General features: G+C 45.1%; 1 protein-coding gene across 1 annotated transcript in view; it reads right to left on the minus strand.

Moving 5' to 3' along the window:
- Positions 1-5,106: 5,106 nt before the first annotated feature.
- Positions 5,107-12,500, minus strand: part of stmn2b (stathmin 2b) — a 19,299-nt gene continuing 11,905 nt past the window's right edge. Inside the window, exons 2-5 of the mRNA XM_063184763.1 lie at positions 8,513-8,608; positions 7,538-7,713; positions 6,011-6,202; positions 5,107-5,203 (exon numbers count right to left, since the gene is read on the minus strand). Of these exons, the coding sequence (XP_063040833.1) occupies positions 5,144-5,203; positions 6,011-6,202; positions 7,538-7,713; positions 8,513-8,608 (524 nt within the window). The 3' untranslated portion in view covers positions 5,107-5,143. The remainder of the gene's footprint in view (positions 5,204-6,010; positions 6,203-7,537; positions 7,714-8,512; positions 8,609-12,500) is intronic.

Here is a 12,500-nt window from a genome sequence, read left to right on the forward strand (position 1 = left end):
ATTTACATGGTGTGAGCGGCAGCTCTCTGGAAAGGCACACAATGTACTAATCCTTACCTGCGCTGGGCAATCTATGTCATTTGTCTCCCTCTGCTGGACGTCTTGTGTAATTACAACAGTTGGCAACAGCCACCGCTGCAGATTGCTCTTTGGCTTTCATGTGTGACTGGGGAGATTAAGAAGCAAGGCGCGGCGGCGGGGATTAAATATAAACACATAAAGGGATTTCCTAGTGTCATATTATGCCTCATTTAACTTCGGAAGTGTTTCCTAATCCTATTGGATCAGCGGTGTTACTGTAATGCACCCTAATAAATATTGGCAAGCTGTGTGTGTGTGTGTGTGTGTGTGTGTGTGTGTGTGTGTGTGTGTGTGTGTGTGTGTGTGTGTGTGTGTGTGTGTGTGTGTGTGTGTGTGTGTGTGTGTGTGTGTGTGTGTGTGTGTGTGTGTGTGTGTGTTTATACTCTCCAAAACTAAAGCCTATTACAAGTAGGTTAGACATCCTGCAGTTGTTACAGTGGATTGAAAAGAATTCCTATGCCATGTTGAAACCACTGTGGATGGAGCACCCAGATAACACGTATATAGCCTAAGTCGCTAAATGTTAATTTGTATTAAAACATGGACATTTTACATATCTCTCCTCAAAAGTGGGTGGACTGCGTACCCCCGCCTACCACGCCCACTACACCCCCTGGGCCCTACATTGTAGATATGCTCAAGGCTGGTTCTAGTCAATTAAGTGCCCTAGGCAAACACCCTCTTTCCCATTTGTGCAGTTATTTGTCATCTGGAAACGTAGCGCCATACATCTGATTGAGCACAACTGATAGTACCTATGGAAATATGCTGAATACCCATGAATAATCATTGTCTGTTTATTCCTAGGGCTGGTCCTGTGTATGTTTGAGAGCAATATCATCCTGAAATGTCTTTGCTTTTCAGAGTCTCCTCTACTGGTTGCTGGGGTCAAATCTAGACGAGGTGAAATGTAATTTAGTCATTATGCTGACAGATGCTGGAACCAGCTTCCTGTCCATATTAGAATTGCACCAACAGATGTTTTAAAAAGAAATTAAAAACAGCTTTATATTCATCTACCTTTTGGTGATAGTTATCAACCTATCAATAGTTATCTATCTATATTTATCTAGTTATCTATAACACTTTCTGCTATGTATTTTTCTTCTCTGTTCTCTTTCTTTACACATTGAATGACAGTTATGTATGATAATGCACTATAAATAATATTGCTTGTTTGACTGATTGATTGATTCTATGATGTAATGAGGACCCAGAACTGGGCCCCCCTCTCCCCCTTGGCCCTAGCCAGGCCACGCCCTTTTAGTGACGCACCACCTTCAACATTGCTACCAGTCACAGGATCAATACAAATATCATGTCTGAGCTCTGGAGATATTGGGAACTCCACCCACCTTGTCAGGATGCAATCAACTTTCAGCAGCTCCAGCGGCCCTGGGAAGAGGCATGTTCGTGGGTGTGCGAATGAGTGTGTGTGTGAGTGTGTGTGTGGACGTGTGTGTGCGTATGTGTATGTGCGCATGCGTGCATGTGCGTATGTGTGCGAATGAATGAAGAAGTTAAACTTACAAAGCAGGGAGTTTTTTACTTGTACTTTTACTTTCAGAACGTACAATATGATGGATAAATATTTATTTGTACTTTCAGTAGCCTACTTGAGTAGCAGTTTCGTAATCACTTTAGTTGCGAAGTATTTTTAAAACACGTGTACCTGCGATACCCAAGTAGGCTAAGGCATTTTGAATCCTTTAGCACAGGGGTACCCAAACTAAGGCACGGGGGTCGGATGCGGCCCGCCATGCCCCTTTGACCGGCCCTCCACCTCTCTGCACCTCACCATTTGAACTGGCCCAAAGAAGCAATCCTCACAGAGAAAAAAAAAGATAAAAACGATTTTTAAAATATTTTATTTTGTTTATCAACAGGCCTTCCTACATTTTAATTGTCACTAACCTAGTGTGAATAACCAGCAGTTTCTTGTCTTGATAGTTTCTCATCTCACTGTAAACAGGCCTACCATTTCTATTGTATCTCTCATAAACTGTAAATCACCATATTTTTCTAACCTTTCCTTGCTATTTTTACATGGTTATTAGAAATTAAAAACAATGCCTGTGGTATTTCAAATTGATGAACTTTTTTGTGCTATAAATTATGGGCTATAACAGGCAGTGGCCTAGTATACAGCCCACATGATTGATCTCTGCCCCTGATCACAGCCAGGAACGATAATGTGGCCCCCAGAGGAAAAAAGTTTGGGGACCCCTGCTTTAGTACTTCCACTTGAATATGGTTTTAGAAGAGCACTTCTACAAGTACGTCTACTCAAGTTCGTTTTTTGATATACGTACAGTAGTACTTGTACTTTTACTCCGCACCTCCAGTCCAGTACTTAAAACATCACTGCCCAGAATACAGAAAGACAACAAAGACACCGCGTCTCATTCACAGAACCCCAAACCTTTATTCAGCACAACTTGCTCACAAAGATACGAGTGCTGGGGGGTGCAGGGAAGGGGGAAGGGGGAAGGGGACACACAAACTTTAGAAGATGCAGGCAGACAGGGCAAATCTTTGAGGGCGGGGGGCAAGTGGGTGGGTGGGTGGGGGTGGGGGGGCAATCTGTGACAGAGAGCATTTACATTTACAGTCTGTATCTATTTCTCATGATACTGAAGCTTTTCCAAGAGAACTGACCAACACACACACACACACACACACACACACACACACACACACACACACACGCACACACACACACGCAAACACACACACACACGCACGCACACACACACACACACACACACACACACACACACACACACACACACACACACACACACACACACACACACACACACACACACATACACACACACATGCAAACACACACGCACGCACACACACACACACACACACACACACACACACACACACACACACACACACACACACACACACACACACACACACACACACACACACACTGTCCTGTGCTCCCTACACACGTTGGCGTCTAGGGCCTCCTCATGTTATTCTCTGTATTGTTTTGTTTCACCCATATCTCCCTTGGTGGGAACCACTTTGGTGTTGGGACGCGTTTCCCCGGGGGGGGGGCTGCTTCTCTCTAGCGCACCCTGCTGGGGGAAACGGGTAGAGGTAAGAGGAACAGAAGGATGGAACACAGGAGGAAAACACACTCGTTCTCTCATTCGTGTGTGTGTGTGTGTGTCAGTGTCCGTGTGTGTGTGTGTGTGTGTGTGTGTGTGTGTGTGTGTGTGTGTGTGTGTGTGTGTGTGTGTGTGTGTGTGTGTGTGTGTGTGTGTGTGTGTGTGTGTGTGTGTGGACTTGCTGGTTCCTCTTGAACTTATTGTCATACATCAGCAAAATCCCAATGTGTGCTCACATGTTTGTGTGTACGTGTGTGTTCCTGTGTGTGTGTGTGTGTGTGTGTGTGTGTGTGTGTGTGTGTGTGTGTGTGTGTGTGTGTGTGTGTGTGTGTGTGTTGTGTGTGTGTGTGTGTGTGTGTGTGTGTGTGTGTGTGTGTGTGTGTGTGTGTGTGTGTGTGTGTGTGTGTGTGTGTGTGTGTGTGTGGTTGCTGTTGTATGCGCGTTGTCACGTGTGCATTTTGAAGAAAGAGCGGACAGACTTGAACAGCTCGTACACTATGGCTCATAAATGCTATATTCGTCTACAGACGTCTACACCCACCCAGGATACTGTGTGCTGCGTGAAGTCTCGGGGTGTGTGTGAATGTGTGTAAGTGTGTGTGTGTGTGTGTGTCCACGTGCATGCGTCTTCGCACCTGCCTGTGTCTGTGTGTGTTAACAACTGTGATTGTGTTCTATTACCGTGGTTATATTGTTCGACGCAATATGGTGTGTGTGTGTGTGTGTATGTGTGTGTGTATGTGTGTGTGTGTGTGTGTGTGTGTGTGTGTGTGTGTGTGTGTGTGTGTGTGTGTGTGTGTGTGTGTGTGTGTGTGTGTGTGTGTGTGTGTGTGTGTGTGTATGTGTGTCTGTGCGTGCGTTCGTATGTGTGTGTGTGTGTGTGTGTGTCTGTATGAGGACTGGGTGAGGTTTCGACGTAAAACAGTAAACGGCAGCTATCCAGCACACTCACAAACACCGAAAGCAGAAAGAGAATAGAAGAGAATAGAAGAGAAGAGAGAAAACGGCCACAGGTTACGCAATGAGGGCAATGGGGCATTTTCAGGGCACGGGGGTAGAAATGGCATGGGAGGGTGGGGGGGCATTTGGGGGGGGGGCGTGGGAGAGGGGCAGGGGGCAGGGGTATACATCCAGAGCGTTTCAAACAGGGAGAGAGGGGAAATTATAAAATGGCACACCGCAATACTTTTTTTTAATCTTTTAACTCCATTATCTCATATGTAACAAAAAAGGAAGTATTTACAAAAAGAAACAAACGAGAAAAAAAGAAACGAGACCCACTTTTCACTTGTGTGTGACTTTTTTGTTTTTTTTACTTTACTTCTTTTGTTTTTTCAAAATCGAGCAGAAACATTCGTTGTTTGGGGGGAGGGGGAGGGGAGCAAGGATTAGGTTCTTTGGGAAGGGAGGGGATGGCATTTTGTAGTACTAATAAATAGTAACTCATCATGTCTGCACTATGTGCAATAGTGTTTACATACATACGGCGTAACAATGCTCTCGGTAATAATAATGACGTGTGACTCTACATTGCAGCGCTGATTTTGGCGTATGATGCTTTTGTGTGTGTGTGTGGGCGCGGGTAACGATGTCGCAGGTCAAGAAGGGGTCAAGTAGGCGTGGCTTATGGAGAGCTCATGGAATTTGGGCCATGATTGGTTTGGATCACAGAGGGAGGGAGAGTGGAGAGCGACTGGTTGGTTGGTTGGTTGGTTGGTTGGTTGGACTCCTCCCTTTGTGGTGTCCAAGGCTTTTTTTTGTTTGTCATGTTGCAGCGATGGGGGAAGGAGGAGAGGAGAGAGTGTGGGTGGGGGTCACTCAGGTGAGTGTGGGGGGGGGGGGGGGTAGAGGGCCGGGGACAGGGTGGAGGGGACAGGAGGGGAGGGGAGAGGGGGAGAGAGGGGTGGAGTGGTGGTAGGCGGGGCGTGCGTTCACGCTGTCAGCTCTTCCCTCAGCTCCTTGTTCCTGCGGACCACCTGGGCATGCCTCTCCTGTGGGGAACACACACACACACACACACACACACACACACACACACACACACACACACACACACACACACACACACACACACACACACACACACACACACACACACACATTATTGGCATTCGGAGAACTCTCTGTTTGCTCGTATCGCTCTCCCTCTCTATTTTTTTCTTTCTCTCTCTCTCTCTCTCTCTCTCTCTCTCTCTCTCTCTCTCTCTCTCGCTCTCCCTCTCACCCTCTCCTGGAGTCGTTCCATCATCTATCTATCTATCCATCTCTCTATCTATCTATTTATCTATCTATCTATCTATCTATCTATCTATCTATCTATCTATCTATCTATCTATCTATCTATCTATCTATCTATCTATCTATCTATCTATCTATCTATCTAACCAGGCAATTATCCAGGGAAACACCCGAGAGACTGAACTAATGCAAAACCCTGCCCCCGAATTCCCAAAAAAAACGTCAAGAAGCGCTTTTAGCAATTTCCGCAATATTACCACACTATGGCAATAATAACATGGTATTAGCGCTCTTCTATTAGCATGTATTTCTCTCTCTTTATTTCTCTCTCTCTCTCTACCTTGCTCTCGCTCTCTCTCTCTCTCTCTCTCTCTCTCTCTCTCTCTCTCTCTCTCTCTCTCTCTCTCTACCTTGCTCTCCCTCTCTATTCTCTCTCTCTCTCTCTCTCTCTCTCTCTACCTTGCTCTCTCTTTCTTTCTCTCTCTCTCTCTCTCTCTCTCTCTCTCTCTCCCGCTCACCCGCTCTCTTTCTTTCTCTCTGTCTCTCTCTCTCCCGCTCACCTTCTCCTGGAGGCGTTCCATCATGGCGGCGATGTAGGCCTCGCGGTTCTCCTTGATCTGCTCCATCTTGACGGCCAGCTTCTCCTCGGCCATGCGGCTGAAGGCGCTGTTCTCCTCCATGGCCTTCAGCAGCACGTCCCGCTCGTGCTCGCGCTTCTCAGCCAGCGCCTTCAGCACCTGGGCCTCCTGGGACTGCAGACACACACACACACACACACACACACACACACACACACACATGTAAGAGGAGAAGTACACATCCAGTACTCACGAGGAAACACACACACACACATGGAAGAGGAGAAGTACACATCCAGTACTCGCGAGGAAACACACAAGCACACAGACAGGTAGGTTGACCCCAGGCCCGCCGACAGGGGGGGATAAAACGAGTATGTTGCCTTGGACCCAGGGAGATAGGGGGCCCAGAATTGGGTCCCCATTATATTGTATTTATTGGATTGGTGGCCCTTTCAAATGACTTTGTCCTGCACCCAGCAAAAGCTGTCAGCGGCCCTGGTTGTCCCACTCGTGCTCTTCAGCACCTGAGGCTGGACACACACATGAGGCTGTATATACAGTAGGTGTATAAGTGGACAAAGCCTTGGAGATGTCACCCATAGGTAGAGTAGAGTAGAGTAGAGTAGAGTGATTTTATTGTCACTATATAAATATAGTGAGATTATGTTTAGTAGCAACCCACAAATGCCCACAAAATAAAAGATATATTAACAGTAAATAAATAATATATAAAAATCCATAAAAATCCATGTGCATCTCACAGTATCGATAGTCCTGAAGTATTGAGGGGGGGCAGGTGACGTATTGAGTTCATAATAAAGGCTATCGGAAAATGGAAAAATGATCTTTGAACCTGTTTATTTGAAGTGTGAAAATTGTCTGGGCCCTCCGTCAGGCCTGTTCACACTTTGCTTGAAAGATTCAATCAACTACATCATAACGACAATACTATGACATTACCGAGAGCCATAAGTGACAGATTACAGTAAGACGTGGTTATTAACATTTTCAGCACAATATGATTATAAAATAGGCTCTGCGGAAAGAGGTTATTGGAGCCTGCTATGGGATTGTTGAACTTCCATTGCCAGCCCCAGTTCAAGCCCCAGTTTCTGTCTGTCATGAGGCAAGGGTTAATTGCTGGATCAATAACATCCACCAGGAATTGCCCCAAATGCCAAGAAAACAAATCAATCGATTGATTAATTGATCAATCAATCAATGGTGTGCATAATGCGCATGTATAATTATGCAAGCCTATATGTGTGTGTGTGTGCGTGTGTGTGTGTGTCGCATCACTTACTCTCCTCCGGTCCTGTGTGTCCGTGTGTGTATCCCATCACTTACTCTCCTGTGGTCCTCGGTAGCCTCCTACTTGTGTGTGTGTGTGTGTGTGTGTGTGTGTGTGTGTGTGTGTGTGTGTGTGTGTGTGTGTGTGTGTGTGTGCGCACACGTGCACGTTTGTGTGTGTGTGTATGTGTGTGTGCATGCACGTGTATGACTTACTCTCCTGCGGTCCTCGGCGGCCTCCAGCTTCTTCTGGATGTCCTCCAGGGAGAGGTCCCTCTTCTTGGGAGGGGTGGTGATGCTGTAGTTGCCGTCGCTGGTGGGCGACGGAGACTTGAGGATCACCTCGAAGGCCTGGCCCGACGCACGCTTGTTGATGGGCTTCACCTCCATGTCTGGAGAGGGGGGAGCGGGGCAGAGATAGGAGAGTGGAGGAGGAGGGAGGGGGAGGTGTTAAGGAGAGAGATAGGGTTGGTTGGGGGTCAAAGGTATATTGGGTTTCGAGGAGGGCTTTTAAGGAGATGTGTAGGACTGGAAGTGTAAGGGGTGTGTATATAAGGGTGGACGTTCGGTCGTGGGAAATGGGGGAAATTATGGTTAGACAGGCTAATTATTATAAGCTACAGGTTAGACCCGTTTGTTGATAGCAGGCTGGATAGTAGAAGAAAATATTGAGCCTGAACCTTTAACACTCTTTGGTATGACAAAAACCTCGTTTATTTTTTGCAAACAATCTCTGTCAAGCCTGAAATCAAGCACTGAGCCTAAATACTATCAGCTCTGTGATGGGCTTCACCTAAAGGAGAGGAGGTTCAAGGAGAGAGGGAGGGGTAATAGGTTTACAGAAGGTGAATCCCAGTCCAAACAGTTTTCTGGCATTGCCCCTCAATGGTGGAATAAGCAAAACGTCAGGGGTGTGCACAGGGTAGATGTTTGTTGAAAATTGAACTTACGTAAACCTATTCTATTTGATGATATCACATTGCGTTGAATATATTCTGCTTACATTAATGACTTTCATATGAGCTTTAGCTTACTGAAAAAGGTGCATGTGTGTGTGTGTGCATGCATGCAGGTGTGTGTATTTCTGAGTGTGTATTCTTGTGTGTCAGTGTATGTGCGCGTGCATGTGCATGCAGGTGTGTGTATTTGTGTGTGCGTGCATGTGTGTGTGCATGAGTGTGTGAGTGCTACCTTCAAACTGGGCGATGACTGCGTTCTTGGCCTCCGAGTGGAAGCAAGAGCAGATGAGGTTGATGAGGGACAACTCCTTCATCTTCTCCTTGTAGGCTGCAGAAGAGAAGAGAAGAGAAGAGAAGAGAAGAGAAGAGAAGAGAAGAGAAGAGAAGAGAAGAGAAGAGAAGAGAAGAGAAGAGAAGAGAAGAGAAGAGACATTTTTTATTATCAGTCCACCTGAAATTTCTCTCAGAGAAAGAGAGGCTGCAGCACCATAAAACAAACAACAGCAACAGACACAGACAGAGCAAAGTATAGTATACGGCAACATACAGTATATGCACATCCAGGAGAAGAGGAGGACGAGAGGAAGATTGTCGAGGAGGAGAGGAGCACAGAAGGAGAGGAGGGGAAAGGAAAGAGGAGAGAGAGAGGAGGAGAGGATGGACACCTCAAAGAAGAGGGGTGAGCGGGTGGGCCTGTGGAGTGGAGTAGAGGAGAAGAGGAGAAAAGAGAGGATGAGGTGAGGAGGGATGCAGGGAGTGGAGGGTGGAGGAAATGAGGGGACAAGGTGGGGGAGGGGGGAGGAGGAATTAAATAAAGAAAGTGCAAGAGCACAAGAGGGGAGGAGGAGGAGGAGGAGGCAAGGATAGAAAAGAAAGAAAAAAGATAGTGAGTAGAATGGGAGAGGAGAAGAATGCAGTGTAATCGAGCAGGAGAGAGGAGAAGGGAGATGAGAAGTTGGAGAGTATACTTGTTATATTTGTTTATTTGTTGGATCCCTATTCTTCCTGGGGTCCACTTATTTAATCAAATCCGTTCATCAAAGTATTGTCATTAAAAGTTACAAACGCAGATTAAACAAAAAAATCATATTAGAGTATAAAATAGGGGGGGGGGGGGTGTAATGAGGGGGAAAAAAGAGGAAAGCCTGAGACATCAGCCACAGACATCAAGACAGAAATTATTTTGGTTTTTACTTGTCAAGGGACATCAATATTCACAAACAAAGAAAACAAACTTCAAACACGAGCGAAGCGAGCATCCCTCGCCACTCCTACCCACTCCTGTCCTCATTTCAGAACAGAACACCAAAAAAACACACCAAAGATCCCCACACACACACACACCAAAGCAATGCAGCATTTTAGGAAATTGCCGGAAGCCCTTGTTTTTTGTTCTAGTTACTGTATGTGTGTCTAGTATGTGTCTACTGTATGTGTGTCTAGTGTTTGTGTTTGTGTTTGTGTCCGGAGGATGACTACTGCACCCACTGTGTGCATGCGTGCGTGCGTGCGTGCGTGTGTGCATGCGTGCCTGCGCGCGCGTATGTGTGTGTGTGTGTGTTCGGGCTCCCCCTTTCTCATTAGTTATGCAACGCATGATCTCGTTATTATTTAATTATTTACTCAGCAAGGGGCACACACTCACATGCATACACACACACGCACCAAAGCACGTGCACACGCACACACACACACACACACACACACACACACACACACACACACACACACACACACACACACACACACACACACACACACACACACACACACACACACACACACACACACACACACACATACATACACACACAGCAGGAGGGGAGGGGAGGGGAGGTGGAGCTGCAGTGTGTGTCTGGATGTCTGGGGTCATATAATTATGAATACCGTATGTCTCTGTGCATAGCATATCGGCATATTCAATCCGAATTTCAATTACCTCAAACTTGCAGTGAATTGCAATGTATTACATCATGCTGTTGCAGAGGAGTGGGTAGTGGAATGGTATTGTACCATTCGTTCTACAATGCAATCTACATCCAAGACTTTTACTGCACTATGTATGTACAGTGAGGAGAATAAGTATTTGATCCCTTGCTGATTTTGTTGGTTTGCCCACTAATAAAGACATGATCAGTCTTTAATGTTAATGATAATATGTATTCTAATATGGAGAGACAGAATATCAAAAAGAAAATCCAGAAACTAACTCTAAAGAATATATAATAATTGATTTATATTTAATTGAGGGAAATAAGTATTTGATCCCCTGCCAACCATTAAGAGTTCTGATCCCGCAGATCAAATGGCACTTCCAATCAACTTGTTATCTGAACTGAACACACCTGTTAATAGTAACCTGCACAAAAGACACATTGAATCTGCAGAATCAGTCCATAGAATCAGTCAATCAATCAAACTAAACTCGCCAACATGGGACAGACCACAAAGCTGTCAAAGGATGTCAGGGACAAGATTTTAGAACTCAACAAGGCTGAAATGGGCTCCTGGATATTAAAGAGCAAACTGTTGGTGCATTTCTTCCCAATTTTAGGACATACAAAATGATCATCAATCATCAATCTTAGGCCTGTCTCTGGTTCCATACAAGATTTGACCTTGTGGGAATTAAATAATCAGAAAAAAGGAGATAAAGCACCTTAAAACTGTATGGGAGGACCGAGGAAATGATCTCAAGGCAGCTGGGACCTTAATCACTAAGAAAACTATTGGAAACACTTGATACCACAGCGGATTAAAATCCTGCAGTGCATGTATGGTACCCCGGCTTCAGAAGGAACCTGTTCAGGCTCACCTGAGGTTTGCCAATGAACGTCAAACTGGAATAGGATATGATTGGGAGGTGCTGGAATCAGATGACACCAAAATCAAACTGTTTGGCATTAACAAAACTCGATGTGTTTGGAGGAAGAGAAATGCTGCCTATGATCCCAAGAACAACACCTTCTCCAACATCATAAATGAAAGTGGTAACATTATGTTTTGAGGTTGTTTGTCTGGCCAAGACACAGGACAACTTCACATCGTCAAGAAGTGGATGGAGGGAGACATGTAAACGTACAATGCTGCATGCCAACCTCTTTCGCACCACCACTAGACTGAAGGTGGGTCATGGATTGGCCTCCCAAAATGATAATAATCCATAACGTACAGCCCAAGCAACGAAGGAGTAGCTCAAGCAGAAGCACATTAAGGTCATGAAGTGGCCTAGACAGTTTCCAAACATTAACCCTATAATAATCCTGTGAAGGGAACAGAAGCTCCCATTTGGCAAGCTACAGTCATACAACTTAAGTGATTTAGAGATGATCTGCAAAGAAAAGTGAACAAAAATCCTTTCTAATATATCCACAAACATTGTCATTAACTGAAAGAAACATCTGACCTCTGTATGAGAAACAAGGGCTTTGCCACCAAGTATTTTGTCTTCTTTGACTAGAGGGGTGAAATACTTATTTTCCTCAATGGATTACAAATCAATTAAAATATATTCTTCAAAGTTATTTTCTGGATTTTCTTTTTGATATTCTGTCTCTCTATATTAGAATACATTTTATCATTAATATTATAGAATGATCATGTCTTTATTAGTTGGCAAACCAACAAAATCAGCAAGGGATCAAATACTTATTCTCCTCACTGTATGTCTTTAACTTTTCTGTGTGCAACACATTACCCTACCAAGAGTTTTACATTGTGTGTGTGTGTGTGTGTGTCTGTGTGTGTGTGTGTGTGTGTGTGTGTGTGTGTGTGTGTGTGTGTGTGTGTGTGTGTGTGTGTGTGTGTGTGTGTGTGTGTGTGTGTGTGTGTGTGTGTGCGCGCGTGTGCGCAATCAACACTATTGGGTTATTATCAATATCAACACTGACATATAACACTATCTGTTGTTAGTAGTGTAGCCTACATGTACAGCATACATACAATACTATGTGCAGACGTTTGCACTGAATGTGTCCTTTTTCACACATTGAGTTTCATTGATGTGCATTGCTCACACTAGCGGGCTGCTATTTCACTGCTGTCTCTGCCCAGAAGAGGAGCAGTACATTTCTTGTCTCTTGATCGAACCCTTCCCCCCTAAAGCTAAATATTAATGATGTGCTTGACAAGAGCAGAGAGAGAGTGTGTGTGTGTGTGTGTGTGTGTGTGTGTGTGTGTGTGTGTGTGTGTGTGTGTGTGTGTGTGTGTGTGTGTGTGCG

This window comes from Engraulis encrasicolus, chromosome 20 (assembly GCF_034702125.1).
Source record: "Engraulis encrasicolus isolate BLACKSEA-1 chromosome 20, IST_EnEncr_1.0, whole genome shotgun sequence".
Taxonomy (NCBI): Eukaryota; Metazoa; Chordata; class Actinopteri; order Clupeiformes; family Engraulidae; genus Engraulis; species Engraulis encrasicolus.